Genomic DNA, 21465 nt, shown 5'->3' on the forward strand with positions numbered 1-21465 from the left:
TTTTTAAATAAAAATTTTTTTGTCCATAAACTGATGTTTCTTTTTTATGTGGCATGCCACTCCTCACAATACACAATAGTTTCATTCAATAAGTATTCAAAGTAAATTGGTTAAATGAAACTCGTACAATTTTAACATTCAAAAAATATATATATATTTTAACTACATAAATTATTTATGAAAAAAAAAAAATTTTGTATAATGGGATGGGGAAAGAAAGGGAAGGGACCTTGCCATGGGGGAAGAGGAGGATCATCATCATTGACATTGATCAGACGGTGCCCGTCCCGCAGGATCCCACGCCATGACGAGCAGGGATTGTGCTCCTGCCATTGTGCGCAGGAGCTCTATGATCTCCCGCTGGCCATGGCGCAGGTCGTGCAGGATGGTCACCGCCTGTACTGCCAGTCCCTCCTGGACATCCGAGCTGCGGATCAACCGTACCTGGAGAGCCAGCACAGCATCCAGGCGTCCTTCAAGGGTTGAGGACCCTTCCCCGGCTGCTGCGCTGGCCTCCGGCCATCGACCTGCACCTGGACGCTCCAGAGAGACTGGGTTGACAACGTCAATGACGATGTCCTCCTCGTCTCCCATGGCTGGTGGGGCAGAAGAGATGGGGGGTAGCTCAACAACTGGGGGTGGCTCCTCGCCTTCCTCCTCTGCCGATGTGTCTGAAAAGAGAAAAAGCGAAAGCATTACTGCTGCCGCGCATGCAAACATCCAGAACGGTAGGAAGGATAACTTGCTTATAGCCATTTTTAAACAAAACTCTCACCTCTAGCATTAACGTAAGCATGACATTTAAAAATGCAAATGTGAGCGGCGTGCCACATGGCATAAAACATCCATATACTTTTACAAGGCCAATACTATTAAAGGCTCACCTTGCTGTTCTGCTGGAGGAGTGGATTCGGAGCTCGATGAACCCTCCGAGGTGGTCTCTGAAAACAGAAATAGAAAAAGTGTCACAGCTGCGCATGCAAAGATCCAGAATGGTAGAAATGATAAATTTCTTATAGCCATTATTAAAGAAGACCTTGCCACTTGCATGATAACCATGACATTTCAATTGCTAACAGCACATACCTTCCTCTACTCTGCGGTGGGCCCTTAGGGCCCGCAGGTATTCAGGCTCCTCCCATCGTATCTGCCTCGCCCGCTTTTTCAATGCCTCAACCTGGCGAGAATAAAACACAAATAGGAAACACAAGTTGATATTAAACTTTTACTTTGCTTTTGAGGCAAAAAACAATTCTAACCAAACAAGTCAAGTGTCAGTTTTTCTTTTCTGACCCCCAGCAATACAAAACAACACCAAAATACTAAATTTAATTTAACTTGTTTTTTTTCCTGCTAGCTAGAAGTATAAGCTGTGTCATTCCTTACAAGCAACATAAACCAGACCTTGGCCAACCACAACTTAGGCCTATGAACTTACCTCCCTCGGGTAGGACAACTGGGCGTTGAATTGCACCCTGAGCGCCCGCCAGGCCTCGTCGGCCCGGTCCTGGTCCCGTGGGCGCCCAGGGCGGAAGTACAGGTGGGCTTCATCATCAACAATTAGAGATGCCAGGAGCCGGACATCCCCCTCCGTAAAATTGGGAAGCCACCCACGCGGCATCTTGGAAGTCAGGGTAGCATAAATAAAATGGCCATCCGGGCGTGGCGTTCCATGTGCAAGCGTCCTGTGTCCTTCTCCCAGTGTCTGTACAGGTGATGGACCCGCGGATCCGCAGGGACACCTAATTGTAGAAGCCGGAAGAAGGCCTCGCGGCGTCCTTCACCCGGCATCCATACAGGCATCCATGTCTGCGATGGACCTGTGGAACCGCAGGGACGCCTAATTGTAGACGCCAGAAGAAGGCCTGGTGCGGCGTCCTTCTCCCGGCGTCCGTAGAGGCGTCCATGTCTCCGCTGGTTCATTGAGCATAATGGACGCCGAAATAACATAACGTAAGAAGCTATAATAAAAGGAAAGGAAGCAGTTTATTGAGGATTAAATGGGAACACAATTTATTGATTTTATACTTCAAGAACTATAAATGATGCAATGGAAAACACAGAGAAGACAAGGGAAAATTCCAACTAAATTTTATTTGTTTCACTATTATTTGTTATTTTAAATCAACTTCTCTGCTTGCTGGGAAATGGTTTGATGGATGTATCACAGCTCCTGAAAGAAACACAACACAAGATTAAGCATACTGTACAGTCATAAAACAATTATATCTCGAATTTTGCAGAGCTATGTACTACAATAAAAGAGCCACATCAGTATGGAGAAATGAATGTATAACAGTTAAGAACTTACACGAGAAATAAGATTCGATGATCCTTCGTCGGACATCATTCCCCTTTGTGGTGTGATCCGCCTCAGCTGCCGGTTCCACAGCCGGATCTGGCGGCAAGTTTTCTGCGACCTCTGCATGCACACCAAATCGCTGACAAATGTTGTGTAGCATGCAGCAGGCAACAATGATCTTCGCCACCTTTTCTACACTGTACTGCAGGGCTCCCCCAGAGTGATCCAGACATCGGAATCGTCCTTTCAGAACTCCAAAAATCCGATCGATAACGTTTCTGGTGCTGCCATGAGCCTCATTGTAGCATTTTTCTGCCTCAGTGCATGGAGTCTGGAGTGGAGTTAGCAACCAGGGCTTACAGCCATGGCCGCCATCACCTATAGGGGGAATAATCAGGAATGCATCAAAAACAACTTTACAGCGCTTAACATCTTAAACACATCACATATATAAATGCACACATATTGTATACAGAACATCCCAGATTTAGAATCCCAGGCTGTAGCCGATGTCACTTACCAAGTAGCCAGCCTTTACCGGACTTCCCCTCTGGGAAATGGGTCCCCATAGATGAATGTGCCAGAATGTAAGCGTCATGGCAGCTCCCAGGATACTTCGCACATTTAGAATCCGAAGGTGTGCATCACAAACGACTTGAACATTCATTGAATGGAAGTGCTTGCGATTACGGAATTAACTCTCTTCCTCCGACCTGGGGGTAAACGCAATATGGGTGCAGTCTATAGCACCCAACACGTTAGGCATCCCTGCAATACCCATGAACCCACTGCGGATCGGTTGCAGCTCCACTAGATCTGTAGGATACACGATGTACTTCCTCATCTGCTTCATCATGGTCTTCAAGACCTGTGCCAGATGCCATGAGAAGGAGGCCTGTGTCATACCCGCAATGACACTCATGGGGGTTTGAAAACTTCCGGTACCAAAAACATTTAAGGCACCAAGAAGTTTCGTCAACCCTGGTGGTATGCATCTGAAGGTGGACCCTTGGTCCAAGGAGAGTTGACGCTACTGTGAACAGTTTTTTTTATTATCACACTACCTAAGAGGGTAACCCCTCTTGGGTCCCTACCGTCGGAAGGCGAGGCAGGACTCAGGTGGACCCTTGAAGACAGAGAAGAGAACTGGATGCAGGCGCCTCCTGCAGGTCGTGTAGTCCAGATAGCTGGCTCCTCCAGCAGGTCGAAAGTCAGTCCAGGAGCCGAAGCTCTAAGAATGGTCGGAAGCCGGTCCAAGGGTCAAAGCCTGAAGAATGGTTGGAAGCCGGTCCAAGGGTCAAAGCCTGAAGAATGGTCGGCAGCTGGTCCAAGGGTCAAAACCTGAAGAATGGTCGGAAGCCGGTCCAAGGGTCAAAACCTGAAGAATGGTCGGCAGCCGGTCCAAGGGTCAAAACCTGAAGAATGGTTGGAAGCCGGTCCTAGGGTCAAAGCCTGAAGAATGGTCGGAAGCCGGTCCAAGGGTCAAAGCCTGAAGAATTCCAACCAACTGGGAGAGAAGCAGAACCAGGAACTGAGAAGATGGGAACTCGGAGCACCGGAACCACCAACTAAAAGCCAAGAAGCCAAGGCAAGGTCTGAGGAACAGACTTTGCCTCAAATAGCAACCCAGAAGGTGGAGTTCATAGGGAGGAGCCACGACAATTTCCTGTCGTGGCCCCTTTAAATGCAATGTCTCTGCCGCGTGTGCGGCTCTAGGGAGACCAAAGGGGGAGGAGTCAGCCCGGCCGAGAAGGAACACAAGCGGCCGGGCCCAGCAGCGGCAGGGGCCGCAAAGGCATTACAAAAGAGGCCTGCCTGCCTCTGTGGAATCCCCGGAGGCGGCCCAACGCCTCGGGGTGAGTCTTTGGCCCCGGTCACGGACCGCCGCAATGAGAGGGCTGCTGTGAAGATCACTGAGGCTTCAGTGGAAGTGGTGATGTAGAAATGGTCCAATATCCACTTCAAATGTAGCTCTTCCCCAGAATGCTGGAAGAGAGATGTTGATAATACCAGCAAAACGAACAGGCTGATGGATGGATAAATCTTCATCCTCGGAATCAACAGTGCTGTAAACCCCAGCACGACTTCCAAATGATCCAATGAAGTTGATAAGTAGAAACAACTTCTTCTTTCCTCGGAATCAACCAGTGCCATAGGTTATGACATGACTTCCGAGTAATCCTTAAGTAAAGTTGATGAAATAGAGATATCTTCTTCTTTCGAATCAAACAGTGCTGTAACCCCAGCATGACTTCTGAGTAGGCCAATCGAAATACTGTTAGCTAGGGATGTCTTCTTACTTCAGAATCAGCAGTGCTGTAAACCTCCAGCATGACCTCTGAGTGGATCAACACAAAATTGAGAGGTAGAGATGGCTTCTACTTCGGAATCAACAGTGCTGTATTCCTTTAGCACGACTTCCAAGTAGGTAGAATGTAGTAATTTTCTCAATTTGTAATCCAAGAAGACATTGTAGATGAAGAGCGCCACCTAGCTATGGCGTGCATACAGCGGTAGACTCACGATGTTGGACCGGTCCGGGTATTTGCCGCCCAAGCCGGCCCAGACACGTCACATGGTCTGCCGAGCGCGGCTCTGTCATGGACATAAATTTACCACTCTGGCTTTAGTAGATTCTGGGGCCGGTGGAGACTTTATCTTGCAAGAAGTGGTGGAACAACTTCATGTCCTCCGATGACAAGGGTAACAGGCAAGGTGAGTGGGGATGCTGGTGAAGTGATGCCTAGGGTTACTCCCCCTGTGGAACCTAGGCTTTGTAGTTTCCCGGACGTGTAGGACAGCCCGCAATGCGAGTGGTTGTCAATGTAGTGGTTGGCTCCCACAGAGTGACAGTAGTGTAAGGAATGACCTCTAGGAGGAAATGGTGAATCCCTGGGCCGATGGCAGATGTCAGCGTCCCCAGGAGATCCTGAGAGGAACTATCGGCTAGACTAGAATATGAAATAACACAAATAGTTCTTTATTAAACTGGAAGCTGGACCACCAGTGGTGGCAGTAGTGAGTCGATGTGTTCAGCAAGGCTGAAGTCCTGATACTGGAATATAATCTCTGGGTTGCTGAGTTGTAGAGAGAGAGACTAGAAGTAGTGAGTAGACAGGGTATACTGGATACAAGATGGTACGCTCACAATAGTAGATGTCTGCAATGGTCTCTATGCCACAGAGAGTCTTCAGTACATTCAGGAACAGGAGCCGTAGGCGAGCACTGGTTCCAAACAGTCTGTAATAAGAACTCACAATAGCTGTATGTGAAATGGCTACTAGAGTAGAAGAGAGTCCGTAAAGGATTCTAGGAACATGGGCCCTTGTGGAACGAGTACCGGTTCCTATCTGTAATCTTGCCAATGTAACTCTCGATCTCCTTACCTGCAATAACGTCTTGGACGGAATGGAGTCTTCAGAGCTATAGGAATGTAGGCCCTCGTGGAGTGAGTACCGATTCCTATGTACAATAGAACTCACTGTGTTCACGTCCGCGAACGCTTCCAGGCAATAAGGAGTCTTCAGGAACGAAGGCCTTCGAGGAGCGAGTACCGGATCCCGTCTTGGCAATCTGAAATCAAGAAGAGAGAGCGGAGCCCCCGTGAAGTGGGTACTCCTGGTAAGTTTGAAAAGGCTGAGCAGTGGAGAAGGATTCCCCTGGCTGACTCGAATTTTTGTTGCAAGTAGCGTGGACTGCCGAAGCAAATCCTGTTGGAGTTCCTTGCTAACTTGTTAGAGGTTAGCAAACAAAGACCTTTTAAAGTGGAAATGGATGACGTCACTACGGGGGGGGGGGGGGGGGCGTGGCGCCCCCGAGGTTCGCGCCCTTGCTGGTACAAAGTCTGGAGCGTGCGCCCGTGCCCTTACGTCATCGGGAACATGGTGGATCCGTAGCGTCAAGCCAGCCCAGGGACACCGGGATCAAGAGGCAGGGAGAAGCCGCAGCTGCATCTGTCCGTCAGAGCCAAAGGGAGTCGCTTCCAAGATAGAGAGGGTGGAGCGAGGGGCGAGAAGAGGCACGAACACAACAAGTCTCTTCAGTTGCAGGGCTGTAAGCTAGGCCGCCGGGGACGAAACCGGCAGAGGTAGGGGCAAAGGCGGCCTGGGTTGTCGCCCGAAGACAATTTGAAATGGTGAAGTCCCAGTCGAGGTACCCACATGAAAATTGTGGGAGAACTCCGCCCAGGAAAGCAGTGCTGCCCAGTCGTCCTGACAAGTATTAACATACATGCGTAAAAATTGTTTCAAAGTACGATTAGTACATTCCGCCTGATCGTTTGCCTGAGGGTGGAATGCTGTGGTGAAGTCCAGAGCAATGTGAAAATTGGTACAGAGGCTCCACCAATATCGGGCAGTGAATTGTGAACCACGGTCAGATGTGATGTGCTGAGGTATGCCGTGAAGGCGGAAGATATGTAACATGTAACTTTAAAATCGTCGGCTCAGTGTGCTGCAGCAGTCAAAAAAGCAAACAGAATATTAAGAATTATTAGGAAGGGAAAGGTGAATAAAACGGAAAATGTCATAATGCCCCTGTATCACTCCATGGAGAGACTGCACCTTGAATACTGTGTACAGTTCTGGTCGCTGCATCTCAAAAAAGATATAGTTGCGACGGAGAAGATACAGGGAAGGGCGACCAAAATGATAAAGGGGATGGAACAGCTCCCTTATGAGGAAAGACTAAAGAGGTTAGGGCTGTTCAGTTTGGAGAAGTGGCTGAGGGGGGATATGGTAGAGGTCTTTAAAATCATGAGCGGTCTAGAATGGGTAAATGTGAATAGGTTATTTACTCTTTCAGATAATAGAAGGACTAGGGGGCACTCCATGAAGTTAGCATGTAGCACATTTAAAATTAATCGGAGAAAGTTCTTTTTCTCTCAACGCACAGTTAAACTCTGGAATTTGTTGCCAGGGGATGTGGTTAGTGCAGTTAGAGTAGCTGGGTTTAAAAAAGGTTTGGATAAGTTCTTGGAGGCGAAATCCATTACCTGCTATTAATCAAGTTGACTTAGAAAATAACCACTGCTATTACTAGCATCCCTGGCATGTGATATACTTAGTTTTTGGGTACTTGCCAGGTACTTGTAGCTTGGATTGGCCACTGTTGGAAACAGGATGCTGGGCTTGATGGACCCTTGGTCTGATCCAGTATGGCAATTTCTTATGTTCTTATATTCCCTGTTCCAGATTCGAGAGAACCTGCCTCCAGGACAAAGAGTCCCAGAGAGACAGATTCGGATGCAGGCCTGGAGTTTCTGGGTGACCTGGCACCACAGCGACACATGTAAGCGTGCCAAGAGAATAATATGATTGGTTGCAGCTGTGTGGCCCAACAGCCTCAACATGTGCCAAGCTGACACCTGCTGGCTCTGTTTGGGCACCAAGGTGACTGCCCTGGATCGCAGCAGGAAGGTTTTTACATGAGCTGTGTCTAGCAGCACTCCTACGAAATTCAATCGAGAGGACAGGCTGAGGTGGGACTTGGGGTAGTTGATAACGAACCCTAGTGACTCCAACACCCGGGATGGTCAAGCACATGGACCGATCTGCCCCTACCTGAGAGGCACTCTTGACCATCCAGTCATCCAAGGAAAACATGCACTCCCAACCTGAGGAGGTGCGCCCCCACCATGGTCATGCATTTTGTAAAGACACATGGGGCTGACGCAAGCCTGAACGGCAACAGTCTGTACTGTTTTTCCCACCACAAATTGAATATACTTCCTGTGATTTGAGAAGATCTCAATGTGAGTGTAAGCGTCCTTTAAATCGAGGGAGCACAGACAGTCATCTTTTTGCAAGAGGGGAATCAGGGTGCCTAGGGAAACCATCTTGAACTTTTCTTTTTTTAGAAACTTGCTCAAGGCCTTCAGGTCCAGGATGGGACGGAGTCCCCCTCTTCTCTTTGGAATAAGGAAGTACCAGGAGTAGAATCCCTGCCCTCTTTGCCTTGGTGGGACAGGTTTGACTGCTCTAGCCATTAAGAGGGTGGAGAGCTTCCTTAACAGTACTTCCTGATGCACTATTGGCCCCCAAAATGGGCACGGAGGAGAATTTGGCGGGACACTCAATAGGTACAATTGGTACCCTTGATGGATGATGGACAGTACCCACTGGTCCGAGATTATACTGGGCCACCGATTTGTGATGAACTGTAGCCTGCCCCTGACCGGGGGGTCCAGCATCTTGGGTACAGTTGGATGGCTCATGCTCCTTATGATCCAATCAAAACCCCAACCCAGGATTTGGCTGGGGCATGGGAGCTCACTGTTGCCTGGGACGGCCATGATAGCTCACCCTCTGTGAATGGGAGCGAGGGGCCAGAGGATAGTACTTCCTCTGACTCTACTTCTCAGTCCTCCTGGCTGAGGAAGGCGGGTCTGAAGTGCTGGTGGAGAGATGCTGGGGGGGGGGGGGGTCTCATGGTGATCCCACACTGGGCCACCGCATCCCTCACCTTATCTCCGAAGAGATTCTCTCCTGTTCCATTGGTGCGGTTCCAAGGTCCTTCAGTGCCAATGCCTCCGATGTTGATGGCCCGGACTTTCTTGACCCGAAGAGCTTCTCCATCTTGTTGAGTCGAGTGCAACACCTCTTCTGGGTCATCTGGTTGCACAAGCGGCAACCCTGGACGTCATGTGATGCCCCCAGGCAGAAGATACACACATCGTGTGGGTCAATGATGGACATGGTCCTCGGGCAATGGGGGCATCAATGGAAACCGGATGAGGCTATGCCATTACGAACACAGAGGGGAAAAACGAGAGGTGATGACAGCAGGCGACCGATGCCAGTGGGTACCGAGGCATCGCCACCACGAGGGGAACGGAAGTAAAAATAAACTTACCAAACCACAGAAAAACCTGACTGAGAGGCTAAGGGGAACCGAAGAGGGTCCTGCGTTGAAGAAAACATGCGAAAAACTGAAAATTATCGGTGGAAAACTTTTCCAAGGCAATATCATAAGAAAAGCCACAAGCTCATTTCACTGCGAGGTGAAAGCTCCACGGAAAAAAAGAGACTGAAGAAGGACCCCACGTGGATGGTCTAAGGCATGCTGGGCATGCTCAGCGTACCAGTCAAAGTTCCAGAAACTTTGGCATAAGTTTTCTGTGCCAGGCTTCATCCGATGATGTCACCCATGTGTGAGAACTACCATCCTGCTTGTCCTAGGAGAATAACAGTATTGACTTTTGTTTTTGTCTGAAGAACCAACAACAAACAATTAAGGGATCTTCAGACAATTTACTATCCAAACATTACAATGTTGTGACAGTTTCTGCTGCTGCATCACCAATCCGTCACCAATGTGGACTGGAAAGTCAGCAGTCAAGGGGAAACTAATGCCTACTTTTTAGGCAGATGGTAAAGCTTTATAGCAAGAAAACATGTAAGCTTATCTAGTGTTTACCCAGAAATTAGAAGCTGCTGATCTGGCATTGTCCAGTGACCCTGGACAATGCCAGGGTCACAGGAGCAGACAGATAGAGTGTACCTCTCCCCACTGCCAATGCTGTGCATACAGTTATCTAGCATACAGTCATCTAGCACTTTAACAAAGTTAGAAGACTGCCTCCTGAATGCACATAATTTCCAACATAATATTCCAAACCTCCAAAGTATCATAAAAGTAAGTGGTGCCATCGTAAGACATGCAGCAAAGCATGTTTCACAGCTCACATTACAGTGGTATTTTCATTATCAGTATAGCAATAATAACGCCACCCCAGCCTTGAAATTAATTTGTCCTGCGATGGCATTTCTTGCTTTTATGGTGTTTTGACTGATTAAACTCCAAGCAATGGGGTGTATTTTGAGTGCAGTCTTTTGGTTGCTTTGCAGTACTGGGCCCTAGCAAAATGGACAAAGGGAAAGGCTTTTCTTCTGGACAGCACCCTGCAGAAATAAGCCTGCAGAGACATGAGGAAGATCCTGCAATTATGAGAAAAATCAGAATAAGCATTAATAAACATTTTGTTTATTAATTGTATTGCAAGTTGAAGATTTGAAGGAAATTTCAAACAGCAGGAAATCTTTGAATACTTTAAAATCTTAATGTGGAATGTATAAAGCAGAGGTGGACAACTCTGTTCCTCAAGAGCCACAAACAGGTCTGATTTTCAGGATTTCCATACTGAATATGCATGAAATAAATCTACATATAGTGGAAGCAATGTATGCAAATCTAGTCCATGAATATTCAGTATGAATATCCTGAAAACCAGGCCTTTTTGTGGTTCTTGTGGACCGCAATTGGCCACCCCTAGTATAAAGCCTGTTAAGGCGGCAGTTTCATCCTGATGCAGGTAAACTGCAGAGCTGTAAAAATGCAAGAGTACAAATAGTGAGGTACAGAGTCCATAGTCTGAATCTGAAAGCAGGGTGGAAGACTACATAGGTAATGCTTTGTAAAAACATGTTCTTAGTGCATTTCAGGAAAGATTTATAAAACGATCTGGAGGTAGGCAGAAAGATACAGGTTTTGAAAATGTGCCGTCCCAAAGTGCCTAAGTATAAGTGCCTAGCTTCACAGGCAGCTATATGTGGACGACAATTTAAAAATATTGCTTGGGTGACAATGCAGCTACTGAGTAAAAATACCCAGGTCTGAAACTGCTCTTGTCTCAGTGACAAGAAGTAGACTGCTTACTTTTTGTTTGCTGAAAAAAAGGGCAGAGCAGGACCAAGAATGGGAATAGGGCAGGGAAGGCAATGCACATGCAGGTGCAAAGTTCTTGCAAGCCCACAATTTTCAAACAGAAACTCCCCATGGAAACTAAGCTCGCAAGCTGCCCAACCCATTTCAGAATTGCCCCCTTAACCACTCAAATTCTGGGTAACCCTGGGGGTATGGCTGAGTGCTAGCAGACATACTACCTGATTCACTAAGACTTTTCTCCCATTCTGTGGGAGAAATAATAATCACCTAACTAGGGCCTTTTCTCCCATTCTGTGGGAGAAATAATAATCACCTAACTAGTGCCTGAATCAGGCCCTAGTTAGGTGATTATTATTGTGTGCAGGGACGACTGGCTCACATTTAGCAGGCTATCTTATAGCCAGCTAGATTTAGGACCATTTTCAGCTGCAACCTAGCCAGCTAGGTTGTATTGTGGCTGAAATATACTTAAATTTAGCTGGCTAAGTTTCTGCTAAGCACTCTGTCAAAAATGCAACTTATATGGGATAGTGCTGACACATGCTGCTTCTGCACTTGATATTCAGTGTTTGAACATTGGTTTATTCCAGACTGTCAAGAGTAAAAATGAGAACAAATCACAATCACTCATCAACTCAGTCTTACACTCAGTAGGTGAGAGGAGGTTGATTTATTCCTGTTGAACAAATCTAGGCTAAGCTGAGCTGTTACTTTCAAGAGTCATTTCTGTATATACTAACCTACCAAATGCTGGGGCACCAGGGCTATTACTGTGGGGTGGCAAGTGTTGTCCCTCCCCCAAGCTGGCTGGGCTGCAGTTTAGGCACGGGAACCTCTTCCCACCTGCGGTAAACTGTTTGAACTGCACAGGACTCCACAGATATAGAATCTCACGGTTCAAACTGGGGATGTTTCAGCCACCTGGGCCATGGGAGGGATGAGGTACCCATGCCCAAACTTCAGCTCTACTGACTTAAAGGTGCCAGGCCATTGGGGGAGAGGAAGAGAAGGGACAGTACAGGGGAATAACTTAGTTGGGAGGGGGGGAGGGAAGGGGAAGGAGAGGGGGAATTGGTTGGGAGAGGGGGGTAGTGCAGGGAAAGAACAAGGACTGGAGAGAGGGAAGGAGGCAGGGCCTGTGGGAGAACAGGAGAAGAATTGGAAGAAGAGCCTGGAGGGAGAACTGGGAAAAATGGGACATGATCTGAGTGGGAAAGCAGGGGAAGAATGGAACTTGGGTTTTGGAAGGCAGGGGAAACAGCTGGACCCTAGCATCCATCTGGCTTTGGCTACTGCCTTATCACACAGAAACATAGAAATGACAGTAAAAAAGGATGCATTGGTCCATCCAGTCTACCCAGCAAGCTCATGGTAGCTTCTGCCACGCCATGCAGGTTTCCCCCATGCCTAACAGATTCCCACTCCGTAAAAGTCAGGCCCTCGTTGATTGCTGTTTGAATCCAATTCCCCATCACCTCTTGCCGTTGAATCAGAGAGCAATGTTGAGTTGCACTCTAAGTATGAAGGCTTATTGGTTAAGGGGCGGATTTTCAAACTATGCGAATAGGCCTACTTTTGCTGGCGCATCAGGCGCAAGCAAAAGTACGCTGGATTTTAGTAGATACGCGCGGAGCCGCGCGTATCCACTAAAATCCTGGATCGGCGCGCGCAAGGCTATCGATTCTGTATAGCTGGCGCGCGCCGAGCCGCGCAGCCTACCCCCGTTCCCTCCAAGGCCGTTCCGAAATCGGAGCGGCCTCGGAGGGAACTTCCTTTTGCCCTCCCCTCACCTTCCCCTCCCTTCCCCTACCTAACCCACCCACCCGGCCCTGTCTAAGCCCCCCCCTTACCTTTGTTGGGGGATTTACGCCTCCCAGAGGGAGGCGTAAATCCCCGCGCGTCAGCGGGCCTCCTGCGCGCCGGGACGCGACCTGGGGGCGGGTCCGGAGGGCCCCCGGGCCACCCCGGGCCGTAACCACGCCTCCGGGTCCGCCCCCGAAACGCTCCCGGCACGCCCCCTAAACGCCGCGCGGTTCGGGCCTGCCCCCCTTGGAGAACCCCGGGACTTACGCGAGTCCCGGGGCTCTGCGCGCGCCGGTGAGCCTATGTAAAATAGGCTCACCGGCGCGCAGGGCCCTGCTCGCCTAAATCCGCCCGGTTTTGGGCGGATTTAGGCGAGCAGGGCTCTTAAAATCCGCCCCTTAGGGTAGTAACCATCAGCAGATTACCCACATGATTATTTGTTTCCCAGACCGTAGAAGTTGGGGCCCTTATTGTTTGCTGTCTGAATCTAATTCCCCCTTTCCACTGCCGTTGAAGCAGAAAGCAATGATGGAATTGCATCAACAGTATGAAGGCTTATTGGTTAAGGGTAGTAACTGCCACACCAGCAAGTTACCCCCATTCATTCATTTCTTCATTTCCATCCTGTAGTTTTTAGGGATCCACAGTGTTTATCCCATGCCCCTTTGAATTCTATCACTGTTTTCATCTTCACCACCTCCTCCAGAAGGGCATTCCAGGTATCCACCACCCTCTCCGTGAAGAAATATTTCCTGACATTGGTTCTGAGTCATCCTTCCTGGAGTTTCATTTCTTGACCCCTAGTTGTTCTGATTTCTTTCCATCGAAAAAGGTTTGACAATTGTGCATCTCACACTTTCTCTATCTTGAGATCATAAGAACATAAGATATGCCATACTGGGTTAGACCAAAGGTCCCTCAAGCCCAGTATCCTGTCTCCAACAGTGGCCAATCCAAGTCACAAGTACCTGGCAAGTTTCCAAACATTAAATAAATCACAAGCTACTATTGCTTATTAATTAATAGCAGTTTATGGATTTTTCCTCTAGGAACTTATCCAAACCTTTTTAAACCCAGTTACACTAACTGCTGTAACCACATCCTCTGGCAATGAATTGCAAGAACATAAGAAAATGCCATACTGGGTCAGACCAAGGGTCCATCAAGCCCAGCATCCCGTCTCCAACAGTGGCCAATCCAGGCCACAAGAACCTGGCAAGTACCCAAAAATTAAGTCTATTCCATGTAACCATTGCTAATGGCAGTGGCTATTCTCTAAGTGAACTTAATAGCAGGTAATGGACTTCTCCTCCAAGAACTTATCCAATCCTTTTTTAAACAAAGCTATATTAACTGCACTAACCACATCCTCTGGCAACAAATTCCAGAGTTTAATTGTGCTTTGAGTAAAAAAGAACTTTCTCCGATTAGTTTTAAATGTGCCCCATGCTAACTTCATGGAGTGCCCCCTAGTCTTTCTACTATCCGAAAGAGTAAATAACCGATTCACATCTACCCGTTCTAGACCTCTCATAATTTTAAACACCTCTATCATATCCCCCCTCAGTCGTCTCTTCTCCAAGCTGAAAAGTCCTAACCTCTTTAGTCTTTCCTCATAGGGGAGTTGTTCCATTCCCCTTATCATTTTGGTAGCCCTTCTCTGTACCTTCTCCATCGCAATTATATCTTTTTTGAGATGCGGCGACCAGAATTGTACACAGTATTCAAGGTGCAGTCTCACCATGGAGCGATACAGAGGCATTATGACATTTTCCATTTTATTCACCATTCCCTATCTAATAATTCCCAACATTCTGTTTGCTTTTTTGACTGCCGCAGCACACTGTACCGACGATTTCAATGTGTTATCCACTATGACACCTAGATCTCTTTCTTGGGTTGTAGCACCTAATATGGAACCCAACATAGTATAATTATAGCATGGGTTATTTTTCCCTATATGCATCACCTTGCACTTATCCACATTAAATTTCATCTGCCATTTGGATGCCCAATTTTCCAGTCTCACAAGGTCTTCCTGCAATTTATCACAATCTGCTTGTGATTTAACTACTCTGAACAATTTTGTGTCATCTGCAAATTTGATTATCTCACTCGTCGTATTTCTTTCCAGATCATTTATAAATATATTGAAAAGTAAGGGTCCCAATACAGATCCCTGAGGCACTCCACTGACAACTCCCTTCCACTGAGAAAATTGCCCATTTAATCCTACTCTCTGTTTCCTGTCTTTTAGCCAGTTTGCAATCCACGAAAGGACATCGCCACCTATCCCATGACTTTTTACTTTTCCTAGAAGCCTCTCATCAAGAACTTTGTCAAACGCCTTCTGAAAATCCAAGTATACTATATCTACTGGTTCACCTTTATCCACATGTTTATTAACTCCTTCAAAAAAGTGAAGCAGATTTGTGAGGCTTAACTATGCGCTGAGTGAAAAATAATTTTCTTCCATTTGTTTTAAATGAGCTACTTGTTAACTTCATGGAGTACCCCCTAGTCCTTCTATTGTCTGAGAGAGTAAATAACCAATTTACTTTAACTTGTTCAAGCCCTTTCATGATTTTGTAGACCTCTATCATACCCCCCCACCCCCTCAGTTGTCTCTTCTCCGAACTGAACAGACCTAATTTCCTTAGCCTTTCCTCATAGGGCAGCCATTCCATGCCACTTATTATTTTGGTTGCCCTTCTCTGCACTTTCTCCAGTGCAACCATATTGTTTTTGAGATGCGGAGACCAGAATTGTACACAGTATTCAAGATGTGGTTTCATCATGGAGCGATACAGAGGCATTATGATATCCATTGTATTATTTGCCATTTCCTTCTTAATAATTCCTAACATTCTGTTTGCTTTTTTGATCGCCACAGCACACTGAGCGAACAATTTCAATGTATTATCCACTATGTTGCCTAGATCTCTTTCCTGGGTGGTAAAGCCTAAGATAGAACCTAACACTGTGTAACTACAGCAAGGGTTATTTTTCCCTATATGCATCACCTTGCACTCGTCCACGTTAAATTTCATCTGCCACTTGGAAGCCCAAACTTCCAGTCTTGCAAGGTCCTCCTGCAATTTATCACAATCTGCTTGAGATTTGACTACTCTGCATAATTTTATGTCATCCGTAAATCTGATCACTTCACTCGTCATACCTCTTGCCAGATCATTTATACATATTTTAAAAAGCACTAGTCCAAGTACAGATCCCTGAGGCACTCCACTGTTTACCCTTTTCCACTGAGAAAATTGACCATTTAATCCTACTCTCTGTTTCCTGTCTTTTAACCAGTTTGTAATCCACGAAAGGACATCGCCTCCTATGCCATTACTTTTTTAGTTTTCTTAGAAGCCTCTCATGTGGGACTTTATCAAACGCCTTCTGAAAATCCAAATACACCACATCTACCAGTTCACCTTTGTCTACATGTTTTTTCACCCCTTCAAAAAAATGTAGAAAATTTGTGAGGAAAGACTTCCCTTGGATAAATCCATGCTGGCCGTGTCCCATTAAACCATGTCTATCTAAATGTTTTGTGATTTTATTCTTTATAACAGTTTCTAAGATTTTTCCCAGCACTGAAGTCAGGCTCACTGGTCTATAGTTTCCCAGATGACCCCGGAGCCCTTATTAAATATCAGGGTTACATTGACCATCTTCCAGTAATGGATGATTTTAATGATAGATTACAAATTAATTGAAATAGGTCTTCTATCACTATACTCTTCCCCAACACACAAGGGATTTCTACCCATGAAGATTCGATTGTGCATTTAGTCTCATGCAGGATCTTTATCCTGTTGGACCCTATGCCATCCCGGACATAATGCTCCACCCCGCCTCCCAGATGCTCCTGAAGCTTCGAGAGAACCGTGGGACTATGATCCTCATAGCCCCTCATTGGCCAAGACAGATCTGGTTTCCACTCCTTCGGGAGTTGTACTTCTGGAAACCGATCAGTTTGGGGACTTCCCCAGATCTCATCATGCAAGATTAGGTTAGTCCTCACGAAACTTTCCCAATATCCTGCAGAGTTGGGTTTCTCCTATTTTTTGTTTTAATTTTTATCGTAATTCTTTCTTTATAAAATCTGCTTGCTGTTCTTTTGCAGCAGCAGTGTGGCATGTATAAATGTCAGTAATGCCTCAGACAGTGTTTGTGTTTATCTTCAAAAAAAGACTTAAGACTTGTGTTCATTATCTTCAAAAAAAGACTTAAGACTTGGCTCTTCCACCAAGCTTTTCCATAACATCAGTCTGCTGAATTATCTCTGCCAAGGTCCCCTTTAGGTCATTTCCAATGGAATTATAAAGAGAACTATTTATAAAGAGAACTTTTTAAGATCCTCAGGTATTTTCAATAACCTACAAGAGAACTACACAAGAACCAGACAAGTACAACTCTAAAAAATCCTTTGAACCCTCTATGAATACCCTAAGAACAACACAAAGAATTCTCTAAAGAATTCTCTAAAGAATTATGCAATTCAACTTCAACCCCTTGGCAGTCCAAAACTCTGCCTACTTAGGCTATGTATATTATATCTCTTTGTTATTAACCCCATATATTTATTTCCAAGTTATTTATACCTGTTCTTTGTAAGACATTTACTTGTCACTGTTATGGTTCAAAATGTAAACCGAATTGATCAGTAATTCTGTTACTGGAAAGTCGGTATAGAAAAGTTCTAAATAAATAAATAAATAAATAAATAAATGTCAGTAATGCCTCAGACAGTGTTTGTGTTTTAGGAAATACAAATCAGCCACCTGGTATTTTGTAAACAAACATGTTCCACTCCAGGTCTGACAAAATGAAGCCAAACATGGCTGGGTGTGCAGAGGCTGCCATCTACTGGACCTGCATGGTGCCTTTATCTGGTCCCTGTCCACTAACGCTGCTGAGTATCACTTTCGTGATTTCTTCTGACACAGGAAGCATTTTGCCATAAGGAGGCTACTAAACTCCAGCATCACCTCCTGCTACTAGCTGCAGTTTGAATGAAGGTGGGACCAGTTTAAAAAATGTTTGTAGCCTTAGTAATCAGTAAAAACGGCTGAACAGTAAGGGGAGAAATTGGGCTTTTTAATTCTTTTTCTGTGCTTACTTCATTGCTTCCAGAATTCAGTATGAAAAGTTTTCAGCAGTTTTCCTTTTTAAATTGCCCTCATGTACCAGCAGGCTGGACTGGCAAAGGGAAAACACATTTCTGCCAAATATAGAGGGATAAAAGCTCTAATTTCTTAGAGTTGCTCAATAAAAGATTTCACACAAAATAGAAGTTTAGACTTACGAACATACATTCAAAAATTCAAATGTATGTGTGCACGTTTTCCTGAAAAATTTACGTACACCAAATAGCAGATGTAAATGTATGCAGGTAAATTTGGTGGGATAATTTTCAAAGCAGACTTTTGCATCTAAGTCCATTTTGAAAATCTGTGTCACATACATATTTGCCACATAACTTAGGCACAATGATAGAAAATTACTCTCCAAATGATTTTCTGGCCCTTACAAGTGGTTCCTCTGGAACAAGGTTAAAATACATTGGCAGAGGAGCCAAGATACTTGCTTTATTCCCAGTTCTTTCATAACTTGCTCTGGACATATATAGAGGATTTGGGATTCCAACATTGCTAATCCAGCTCTTCTCACAAGTGCTAAACACACTAACAAAAATGAAAAACATAAATATGTTCATAAGAAATTAGCACCAAATAGAAAAAAATAAAAGTCTTTACACATATCCTTTCAATTAATAATATAATAACTAGGGAGGCAGTTTAGACATGTTTAAAAACATTACAAATAAATAGTATCATACATTTCTATAGTGTTTCAAAAATGCTTCCTTCCAAATGTTATAATCAAGAGGATATTCAAAAGTCAACAAATGTTACACACATGCTGGAAACATTGGAACAATTCCATGAAAAAGTTGCTTCAACATAACGTTACTTCCATACATAGGTCTATTTCAAGTTCATTTCTTTTCATATCTTCTGTGCTTTCTATGCTGGATTGTCAGAGAGTATCATGATTTTCAGTAAATCTCTGTGTTGGGTAAATCCTCATTTGCAACACTATTTTCTACTTACATTATTCTTTGTGGAAGTGTTTTTAGGAGACCATTATCATGGGTACATATAAGAAATGTGCTAGAGACTAATATTGGTCATGTGTTTGTGCAAAGGATCAGTGTGACATCATGGAACAAAGCCCTGAACCCCCAACACCGAAGACAATTGTGTACAGTGTGAACAGGAACGTGTACAGCGAGGAGACATTCCAGCGAGTGCACCCAAAGAATCCTCCTTTGCAAAAGAACATCACAGCCATGTTAAAAACATATTTTAGGTGAGAAGAAGGGCAGAGGTCAAGGACGCTCCGCTGATGTTCAGTTAGTAACTTGACCTATTTGCCTATGACCCAACCTTTAGAATAAGCAGAAATCAAAATACTAGTCAATAGAACTGAGATCCCAGTCTGCTAAGGATTAGTGAACCTGGTGTGGTGTGTCCATAGAGCCTGAACTTTGTATCCTAGATACTCTAGCTAAGTTGGGCCTCTTAATCTGAGTGCCTAGGGTTGGTGGTCACAGTTCTGAGGAGGCAGAAGCTGGGGCATAAATTAGATGTCAGTGTTTGGAATGTCAAACATATAGAAACAAGATTGGAAAAGGTTAAGGCAAGATGCCTTACAGTGAGGAAACCAAGAGGAGGGTTTCAGCTATTTATCTAATCATTCATTTTTTGTTGTCCACTTTTCCAATAATAAATTGCCCAGAGCAGGGTACAACAGTTCAAGTAATGCAATAATCCTAACTAATAATCTCTTAAGACTTACAAATCAAGGTATCCCTTATTTGTGCTCTCTTAAGCAACAGGAAATAACAAGTGACCAGGCAAAAAAAAAAAAAAGAACATTAGCAATGAACCATCAAACTGGTTTTCGCACAGGGAGAATCGTGTTTGTTATACATTGGGAAAGCCGTTGAAAGTAATACCATGATCTTTGTAAGTTTTGAAAGGAAGAAAGGTGGGTTGAAGCATACTTGGAAGCAGAAGCACATATTTCAGGCTGCTGCCTCCACGTTGGAATGTTTTCCACATTTTTTCAGAAGTGAAGGTTATATCGACAGTGGTTTCCTGACATGCCAAGGTAGAGGTTTCCACAAGAGTTACTAAAAAAAAGATGTATTTCAGTCTTATTAATCAATCCATCTCAATTGAAATATGACTGAATTATGAAGATTATTTTGTTTCCAGGATATGAATGCTCCATGTTACTTTTATTGGAGGTAATTTTCAAAAGGATTTATAGACATAAACCCTGGTTTGATGCAAACAAATGGCCTTTCAGAAATGACCTAGGGGGCTATGTTTGCGAAGTGATTTCACATGCACTTTTATGCGCACTATAGAGAGGTGTTCCAGGGGGTGGAGTTGCAGTGGGGACATGCTTTATGTGCATACTTACGATTTTTAAAAGTATGGGTATAAATATACACACAAAGGTACACCTTTGAAATATAGACCCAAGGGGGCAGAAGGGACTGGAGAATCACTCCTATGCCTCTTTGGAGCCCAGTCACTCTTGCCCCCTTGGTTTTATATTTCAAAATTATGCTGGCTGACCTGAGGCCAGCGCCATGCTGAAGTACAGAACCAAGGAGGCAGGAGCAACTGGGGATCACTTCTATCCCTCTTTGAAGCCCAGATTTCATGGGGAGAGGAGGTAGGAGAAAGCCCAGTGGGGCATTTTTTAAATCAGGCAGCATAGAGTTTTTAAAAAGGCAGCATGCTTTGTTAGCTGGGGTTTGCAGCCCCAAAATGAAATGAAACAAAACAAAAAATGAAATTTCATTAACATTTCTTTTGTTATTTTTCTAAAATAAAATGAAATAGGAAATGTAAATGCCATTTCTTATTTCGTTTCAAATGAATGCAAATCTTTAATATTCAACAGCATTCAGTCTCAGTTTAGCCATGTATTTTATTTAGCTGAATTTCATTTTTTATTGATGTTTAGCTTCATTTTTTATTTTAACTTTTTTGATTCCTTATTTTATTATTTTAGACTTTTCGCTAATTGTTTTGGTTTTATTGTCTTTGATATGTTTTGTTTTTTATTATATATGTTTGCCTTGGATGCTGCTGCGGTCCTTGGTATCAGTGGCCTATAAATGCCAATAAATAATAAAATGGAATTTTTTTGAGATGTGCATGATCAAACTGTGCTTAATAGGCAAAATGTATTAGGGCTTGAGTCCTCTAATTCCAGTTTTTTAATTGAAAACCTCCATTTTGGGTAAACTTGAATTTTGCAGATTTGGGTCTCATGGTTGTAGGTACAAAGGCAGGGTTTGACTATTGACCCTGCTTGTTTCTTCTAGTTATTCTCAGGTGAAATGGATAGATGGCCTTTACAAGGTGTGTCCTTTCTTGTACTGGATAAGAAAATATCAGATAAGCTGGCTTTTTGGGGATTTAATTTCTGGCATAAATACAGGAGCTGTACAAATTCAACAAGGTAAGTAAGACAACCTGAATGGTCTGTATGGAGTTTAGTTTTCCACACATTGTCTTTTAACTTTGTCTTGGAAATCTTTCTTTCTTTCTTGTCCCTCTTTACTTTTTGTCTCTCTCTGTTCCTGTTTCCAGCATTTT

The 21465-nt window shown here is 44.6% G+C and overlaps 1 protein-coding gene across 9 annotated transcripts in view; it reads left to right on the forward strand.

Annotated features, from left to right (window-relative positions):
• SLC26A8 (solute carrier family 26 member 8) overlaps positions 1 to 21465 on the forward strand; it is a 95101-nt gene that overhangs the window by 3934 nt on the left and 69702 nt on the right. For 4 of the 9 annotated variants that reach the window (XR_003852145.1, XM_029572772.1, XM_029572778.1 and 1 more), the window contains exons 1-3: positions 17625 to 17799; positions 18990 to 19153; positions 21192 to 21328. Coding sequence is in view for 8 of the 9 variants with exons in the window: in XM_029572772.1 (XP_029428632.1) it covers positions 17794 to 17799; positions 18990 to 19153; positions 21192 to 21328 (307 nt within the window). In the remaining variant the exon portion in view is untranslated. Of the gene's footprint in view, positions 1 to 17622; positions 17800 to 18989; positions 19154 to 21191; positions 21329 to 21465 lie in introns of those variants that run through there. The other 5 variants (XM_029572774.1, XM_029572779.1, XM_029572776.1 and 2 more) reach the window with 3 other exon arrangements.

The sequence above is a fragment of the Rhinatrema bivittatum genome, chromosome 12 (assembly GCF_901001135.1).
Source record: "Rhinatrema bivittatum chromosome 12, aRhiBiv1.1, whole genome shotgun sequence".
NCBI lineage: Eukaryota > Metazoa > Chordata > Amphibia > Gymnophiona > Rhinatrematidae > Rhinatrema > Rhinatrema bivittatum.